The 8,818-nt window shown below is 48.3% G+C and overlaps 1 protein-coding gene across 1 annotated transcript in view; it reads right to left on the reverse strand.

Annotated features, from left to right (window-relative positions):
• The window catches only part of Nampt (nicotinamide phosphoribosyltransferase), a 28,031-nt gene extending 21,788 nt beyond the window's left edge, over nt 1-6,243 (reverse strand). Inside the window, exon 1 of the mRNA XM_075948704.1 lies at nt 5,932-6,243. Coding sequence (XP_075804819.1) covers nt 5,932-5,988 — 57 coding nt within the window. The 5' untranslated portion in view covers nt 5,989-6,243. The remainder of the gene's footprint in view (nt 1-5,931) is intronic.
• Nucleotides 6,244-8,818: the final 2,575 nt, after the last annotated feature.

Raw genomic sequence — 8,818 nt, forward strand, 5'->3', positions numbered from 1 at the left:
AGGTAAATAACTTAAACCGTCTATACAAATTCAAATTTGCAGGTAATTAATCATGGAAGAGAACACATCCAATATGTTGTTTGTGGACTAATACATCAGTGTTCAGACTTAGAATATACATAGTGGTCAAGGGCACTATTTTTTAATTAATTAATTTTTTCGAGACAAGTTTTCTCTGTAGCTTTTGGAGCTTGTCCTGGAACGAGCTCTTGTAGATCAGGCTGACCTCGACCTCACAGAGATCCACCTGCTTCTGCCTCCCAAGTGCTGAGATCAAAGGCTTGCACTACCACTGCCAGGCAAGGGTACTATTTTTAAACATTTTCTTAGTAAATGTTACTCTAAGAACACAGTCCACAGGCACGAACTCCAGCTTTACCAGTTTATTTTCTGCTCCAGTGGCCATTGGCCCTTCACAAGGGCTATGACATAACTCCAGTCAGCTGACTCACAGACACATAACCTGTTTGTGCCATGTGCCAGGCTTACTGCTTCAGATGGTGAGGGGAGGAGTAGACCAGGCTGATGTGGCCCCACTTCTTGTAGGGCTAACGAGAAAGTTAAGAGAAAACATACTCAGACAAGGTAATGTCAGATTAAGATGGACAGAAAGAAGCGGGCAAGTGTCTTTAAAAGGAACTGGGGAGATGTGGCTGGGCTGCGACATGTGAATGGAGTCAAATGAAAAGACAGGAAGCTCTTTGACACGAGGGACGGAACAGAATAATGGCCAATGTAGTTGGTCCTTGGACCTGGCAAGGCTGGAACAGGTAGAATCATACGTAGGCACAGGTGCTGAGAGGAGCTCTCCCTGTGTTAAGTGCAGTGGGAAGCCATCAGGTTTTAAGTTGGGGTAAATATAACCTGATTTGCAATTTTTTTTTTTTGGTGCTGGGAACTGAATATAGGCTCTTACAAATGGTAAGTAGATGTTCTAACCCCGAGCAGCCTTTCTCACAACCTTAGGTGGAAGGGTGTGCCACATACACAAAATAATAAACAATTTGGCACAATAGGAACCTGCATTCCAGGGTGCTCAGAGCAGAGCCAGGAAGTTCTGAACACAACTAAGCCAGATGAGCAGACACCTACCTAGCACTTGTGGAGGTAAAGGAGAATTAGAATTGGATGCGGAGGAATGAGACGTTACAGACACCTCCTGGAGTCCGGCTCGAGCACCCTGGGTTATCAATGGCACCATTTAAGCCAGGAATAGTGAGTGGCACACACCTGTGATCACAGCACTCAGGCAAGGTAGGAAGACTGCCTTGGACCAAAGGCCAGCCTGGGCTACCTAGAGAATACCAGGCCAACCACAGGTACGCAGCAAACCCTATCTCAGCTCCTCCTCAAAGAAAGGGTTCTACTTACTGAATCAATGAAGACTATGGGAGGAATGAGTAGGTAAAAGCAAGAGTTCAGTGTGCAGCGTCAAGCAACACTAGTAAGTTTCATATGCTCAGAATTAAGTGTATGAAAAGGAAGTTCTTGAATCCTGTTAATTTCTGCACTTTGATTTCTACTGCTAGAGAAAATGATACACAATCCTTCACATTCCTAGACAACTGATCTCTGGACCGGCAGGGCCCTCCTTGGCTAAGAGAGCCCTGTGAGGTTCACAGGAGCCCATGAACAGGCTTTAACAGAACTTCATTCCACTAGCCTTCCTGGAAAACAGAGAAGGCTCGGCGGTCATAAGCACTGGAGTTTGGTTTCCAGCACCCACATGGCAGTGTACAACTGTCTGTAGCTCCAGTTCCCGGGGATCCAAAGGCACCTGGCACACATGTGGTAGAGACACGCATGGAGACAACATATCCACATACATGAAAAAGCTTACAGGCTTCTAAAATGATTAGGTGCTAGACAGTAACTTCCAGTGCCTGGAACAGAAAGACTCTAGCCCCATGTTTTACGAGAATGTTTGTCAAACAACCGATCGATACATTCCACTTTCAAGGATCCTCCCTCAACCTACTACGACAGTGGGGCCGGGATGGAGGCGTATTTAAGGTAAGCAGAATCCTCCTGCGGGAAATCAGGTATAATTTTCTCTAGATTAGGTTGGTCTGATGGCTTCTCAAGATCTTGCCACCCAAACTGGTATCACATTGCCAAAGGCAACTGGGACCTGTCTACTTTTCCAGGCACACGTGTACAAGTGACACTATCTGCGATACCTACAGCACAAGAGGAGCCACTAGCCCCAATCATCCTGCCCTCTGCCTCACTACAGCAGGCACTATCTGCGATACCTACAGCACAAGAGAAGGAGCCACTAGCCCCAATCATCCTGCCCTCTGCCTCACTACAGCAGGCACTATCTGCGATACCTACAGCACAAGAGAAGGATCCACTAGCCCCAATCATCCTGCCCTCTGCCTCACTACAGCAGGCACTATCTGCGATACCTACAGCACAAGAGAAGGATCCACTAGCCCCAATCATCCTGCCCTCTGCCTCACTACAGCAGGCACTATCTGCGATACCTACAGCACAAGAGAAGGATCCACTAGCCCCAATCATCCTGCCCTCTGCCTCACTACAGCAGGCACTACCTGCGATACCTACAGCACAAGAGAAGGAGCCACTAGCCCCAATCATCCTGACCTCTGCCTCATTACAGCAAAAATTGAATCAGTTCTTCTGCTTTTCAGGAGTCTTTAATGTGTGTGACGCTCTGGGAATTTGCTGCCACAGAAAATAACTTGTTGCTATTTAGCCCTGGAGCCTAAAGTACTCCATCAATCCTTGCAGGCGTTGGGTTCTCTCTTTCCACCATGTGGATGCCCGGCTAATGTAAGCCACCAGGCTTGGTAGCAAGCATCCTTCTTTATCTGTGGCTGCCAGCCGCACTGTTTTATTTCCATTGCTCAAATTTCCCCCACAATTTATAAAGCTTACTTGAAAACATACATACAAATGTCACCCTCTTGTTTGAGACAAGGTCTCATGTAGCCCAGGCTGGTCCAGAATTGCTGTGTAGCCCAGGCTGGCCTCCCACCCCTTCTTTCTCAGTGCTAAGATCACAGAGATATGTCACTATGACTGACACATACATGTCTTTAAGGACACACCAGAAAAAGAATACAGAACCCCTCCTCCTTGACAAGCTCGGGGGCCATGGGTCCACGTTCCTCATCCGTTAGTGCTCTCTCGGAAGCACTCGAGAGGCAAGTACAAAAGGTGGCGAGTCAGCGAGAGGGAAATACTGCAAGTTCCAGGCAGAACTCACTTCGTCATAGGATGCTCACTCTCCAAACCTCTTCTGCAATAATGCTCAACTTCCTGTGTTCATCACCATTGAAGAACACAAGAACTGACTGCTTCATTGCTACAAGGAAGTCAAGCAGTTCTCTGAAGAGCCAGTAAAGATAACCCTTCTCCACCCGGGACTGTAAGATGCTGTTGCTGTGCCTCCACTATGTGTTGATGTGTGATTGATAAAGTGCTGGGTTCTAGACAGGCCAAGAAGGCCCCCAAGGGGGTAGCCAGGACCTGAACATCACTGAAGGACTGCTTTTGTGCATCCCGTCTTTTCCAGACACAGCACAAATGACAATGTCTTCTGCTAATCTGCTGGAGACAAAATGTTGAAAAATGTTACAACTGTTCTCTGCCGTAGGCGCTTACAAACAAAATGTGTACAGTTTTGTGGAATTTCTGTGTGGGACAGAAGAAAGGCATCTTTTAACTGCTTCCTGGCTATTTGGAAACTGACCATCCTAGCAGTACGCTAAAAAAGAAAAGGCATGCCTCTCTGACAGGAAAGCCCTGGATGCAACCTAACTACTGACTAGATGGGCTCACATCCATCTTCCCGAGCTGGGTCAGTAAATGTCACTAGAGCTTAAGCTACTCTGAAAACACACGATTAAAGATGGAAGAGAGCTGCACCGCCTGTGCTCTCCGCTCCTTACTGCACACGATGAAACACGAGATCACAGAAATGGAAGTGTGCTCCAGACCCGCCTCCACCGGCCCCGAGTGTTCTGTGCTTTCCTAAAGACACCCTGAAAATGGATCCCACATGTTGCTATAAGCTTGGCCACCACCTTATCTACTTTGTGTGGCTTAGGAAATGATTTTCCTTTTAGTTTTTAGAAAAAAATCTCTTCATCAACATCCAGCCACTCTCCTCTAAACAGTCGAGAATTTTTAAGAACTGACAAGAACTTGTGATCTCCAAATCAAAGAATTTTCATTACCTGTAATCAAGTATTTTTTGCTACCTTTCTATCTAAGATAAAAAGGCAAAAAGGGGGGGGGGATGCCCAGTAAGAATGGGCAGAAATAAAAATTATACGCAAATTGTAATCATGCAGATAAGCATGACTTGCTAGGAGGTTAGAAAGCTTTTAGATTTTTCATTAAGTAAAAGCAGCTCCAAAACACCACAAAAAACTGCTGCTAAGCAGGGTTGCATCACTGGTATTTATACACCGCTCTTTTTGAGACATTATGTAGCTCTGGACATTTACTGTTCACTGGGTAAGCAGGCTAACCTGGAACTCAAGAAGCCTGCCTCTTGAAGACATGCTCTCCCAAGCCTGGCCCTTTAAAAGTTCACACTATCTGTTTATACTTCCCATTAGATTCAGTCATTTCATCCAGAACTAGTTAAAATACCTGAAAATTATTTTGGGCTATTTCCTTAAATTTTACAAAATCACTAGTGAGCCTTTCCTAAAATCACTAAGGATGCCCAAAGCACCTCCCCCAAACTAAGTCAAATAGAGTCTTCAGAGTCTTAAGTACCAGTAGAAATGGGAACGATTTTTCCACTGGAAGCCAGGCATGGTATAGCGCACATGCCTTTAATCCCTGCACTCAGAAGGCAGAGGCAGGTGGATCTCTGAGTTCCAGGCCAGCCTGGTCTACAAAGTGAGTTCCAGGACAGCCAGGGGCTTCACAGAGAAATCTGTCACGAAAAAATAAAAATTCCAATTGAAAGACCACCTGTTGATAAATCTTGTATCTATTTAAATAGATTACAAAGAAACAGACAAACTAGAATGTAAGTAAAATGGAACTCTCTGTAACATTCAGATTATAGGGTTAAAAAGTAAAAAGCGAAGAACCAAAACAAAGCCACAAGAGTACTACGTCTAATCAGTACACTCAAAACCATCACGGTGCTTGAGTAAATACTAAACTTGAAAGCTAAAATTTATTTAGTTTTAGTGGGGGTCCTAGTCTGATATTTTACCCTTAAGCGTTTTGGCTAACAAAATTTAGCTTAAGCTCACGTAATAGTGGGGTATTTCCTCCTTACTCCTCCTTTTACTAAGGTGCATTTCAAGTGGAAATATCGCAAGAGTCAATTCAAAAGGCACCGTCAAGCATTGGGCCATTTCCCTCCCCCACAAGTCCTCCAGGGTTAAAACTCCAGTTCCTCAACCTCCCGGTCTTTCACTTTCCTTTTCACAGAAATCCCGTAGTGACCCCGAAGAGCCAGAGTACACCGGCCTCTGCAACCAGGGGCCGGGCGCGTGAACGACCCCTAGAGTCTGAAATGCAGCCCAGCGGAGTGGAGGGCTGAATCAGACGCTGTTCCCCGAGCCGGGTTTGTCCTCCACGCTGGGGGCCACCGGCTGGGTGCGGGGCTCGCCGCCAGGACCTCTCCCAGCGCTCCCCCGGGCAGGGACGTACCTGCCCGGCCCGAGGCTGTTACCTAACCAGCCCGATCGTCCGTCGGGAGGTCCCATCCAGTCCACCCCGCCGGGGCGCCCAGGCCGCCGGCAGCCGCAGCCGCAGCGTGCGCCCGTCCCGCCGAGCCTCCGGCCGCGCCCCCGCCGCGGCGCAGGCCCCGCCTCCGGCCCGCGCCTCCATCCTCCAGCCACCGCGCTGCGGCGGCTCCTCCACCTGCCCCATCCCGCCGCCCGAGCCCTCGTCAGCCCCCCGGCCCCGAGGCCCACGCCGCAGCTCCACCTTGTACGAGTCGGTGGCCAGCAGGATGTTGAACTCGGCTTCTGCCGCAGCATTCATCTCGGGCCGGAGCGGAGGCGCCGAGCGCGCCACGAGCTGCCCGGCGCGGCTGAGAGCGAGGAGGAAAAAAAAAAATGCGCTTCGCTGCGCTCCGTTGCTTAAGTCACCGCTCGCTCGCCCGGGGGGAGGGGAGAAGGGGGCGGGAGAGCCGGGAACGGAGCGAGCGCGGGGAGGGGCCCGGAGGGCGGGCGGGACCGTGACGCGGCGGCGGCGGCGGAGGCTCGCGCGCTCCCCCAAGCCCAGCGCTCCCGCGGCTTCCCCGGCTGGGCTCCCGGGCCCCGCCCACCCCGGGGGACGAGGGGCGGGGCGCGGCCGCGCGTGCGCAGCGCGGGGGGCGGGGCCGCAGAGGACGTGAGGCACGCGCTCGGCCGCCGCGGCCCGCCCCCCCCTTCCCCGGCCCGAGGTCGAGGGTCAGCTCAGCGCGTGACCTGGGACCCCAGGGGCGTGGCCTGATGTGGGGGCGGGGCCAGGGCGTTCCCAACCACGCCCCTCCTGCCGGGAACCTCCGTCCCGCCCCGCCCCGCTCTGGACCGTGCTCTGCTCCTGCCCAGTGCCCGGCTCTTCCCGGGAGTCTGGTTTGAGTCACGCCACCCGGTCCCCGCACGCGCTGAATTACCTTTGTCTCCCGCTTGGAGGATGGATGGAGCCTTTGGTCCCATCTCTCTCGTCTGTCGTGATCATTTACAATCCGAGAGGCTGCGTGAGGTCTGGATTCGCATGGTTGTCTGGACTCGCTTTCCTCCCCGCTCTTTAGAGCTGTAGCTGGGCTCTTTGACCCTTTGAAAGCGGTTTGACTTTTTCTGAAGAAAATAGTTTGCGTCTAAAGGTCTAAAGGAGAAGGTTAAATTCAGCCCTCTCCGACAATGCAGGGATAGGACCAAATTGAATCTAATATTGTTGGGAAATAAAAGGCAACCGGCCAAGTCTTTGAAAGCTGACTTTTTTTTTTTTATCGTTAAATCCTGGGAAAAAGAGCTTGCAACCTCCCATAAAAGGGAAATGACGTTTGTTGACGTCATCCAACTTCCATGAAACCATCCTCTTGCTCAGTTTTCATGTACGTAGTTGCAATTTTTTTTTTGTATAAAACTAAAATTCCCTTTGTATGTTTAATAGCATTTAAGAATTCTAAGATCTGGGTGTGATTTTTAGTTTGTTTTAGTAGAAAACAAGTAACAAGAGAAACTCAGTAAAACCTAAACCCGGCAAGGGCCCTTATAGACACCATCAAGTTAGTAGCTTCCTGGAATCCTTCCATTTACAACTGACAGCTGTTCTAGGCTGTTTCATGCAGAAAAATAATTAGGATTCTGATTACAGAGTAGCATTTGTTTATGGTAGTGTTTTTTAAAAGCAAAATCTGTACTTGCAATCTTTGCGTTTTCTTATATAAAGTAAAAAGCCCAAAACGTAAGAACGCTAACATTGTATGTTACTGACATTTGCTGGTTAAGTTCAAGAATGTCTGCAGAGTATTGTGGGCTCAATCCCAGGACAATCTTTAGAGGAAAAGATGGCAATGAAGTTGTTAGGGTTTTGATCTTAAATGTCCCTCGAAGACCTGTTTGCCAGCAACTGAGTGGTAGTGGGGAGCGGAACAGCTTTAAGAGTTGGGGTCTGGCTGGAGGCACTTCTGTAACTGGGGAGATGGGAGGTTTGGAAGGTCTCATTCCCTTCTCTTTCTCTTCTGTGGGATGCACCATGCCACCACAAGTACAAAGCGACAGGGCCAAGCAACTGTGAACTGAATCTCTCTACTTTCAAAGATTTCCTCGGGTGCTTTGTGGAAGTGATGAAAGCTGACTAACAGGTTACCTATAGAACACCACCTTGCCAGAGGTGGAATTCAGCATACTCTCGTACAACTGAGTGTTTAGACCAGATCAGCTTTGAATTAATTAGGGTTTGGAACTGTGATATGAACCTACCACCAAATACAAACCAAGTTCATTTTGAAATAATATATACTGAAGGATAACTTGAAAGCAGTATTTAGTTAGCACCTTTATTTAGTAGCAATGTAAGAAATCTGACAGACTGTTTCTCATGGATTATTGCAGCACAGATAATAAATACCCAGATTCAAATAGGTCCCTTCTGCTTTTCCAAAGTCTCGGGTCATTCCTTCAGCATACAGTCAAGCACAGCAGATTGGGCATCGGGTTTTGCTGTGATCAAAATGATTCTAAGCCCCTCCAGTTCTTCAGGCAACCTCTGACACCATTTCGTATTTTAAGGTTGCTTCAGATACTCCAAACTGATGTAATTTCACCTCATTAAACAAACAAACAAACAAAAATCAAAACAGCAAACCGTGGAGAAGTAGATGTAGAACTCTCCCATCTCCAAATCCTGACAATGGCACCCTCCTCTCTCTCCATCCCCTCCAGATTCATCAGTTAGCCACAACAGTGCTATGGGACAATGGGCTGCACCCTGTCACTTGTATTTTAATATAATGCTGATTGGCTAGTAGCCAGGCAGGAAATAGAGGTGGGCAACCAGAACAGGAGAATTCTGGGAAGAGGAAAGGTCAGTCTGCGGTCATCATCCAGACGCAGAGGAAGCAAGATGAGAATGCCTCACTGATAACAGGTACCAAGCCACATTGCCTTGGTCGTGGTGTTTTGTCAGGACAATAGAAAAGTAACCAAGACAATGGGAACATAGATAGCAAAGTTAAAATGTTTAGGTTCACCGTTAAGGGAATAGTAAACATAGACATGTTACAATGTTGTGTGGGGTTCAGTCATCATCTTTACTTAGAAATTTTCCTGATAGCTACTTAAGCATCAATAGTCCAAACCAATGGCTGAAAATAAAGCTGTTA

The sequence above is a fragment of the Microtus pennsylvanicus genome, chromosome 14 (genome assembly GCF_037038515.1).
Source record: "Microtus pennsylvanicus isolate mMicPen1 chromosome 14, mMicPen1.hap1, whole genome shotgun sequence".
NCBI lineage: Eukaryota > Metazoa > Chordata > Mammalia > Rodentia > Cricetidae > Microtus > Microtus pennsylvanicus.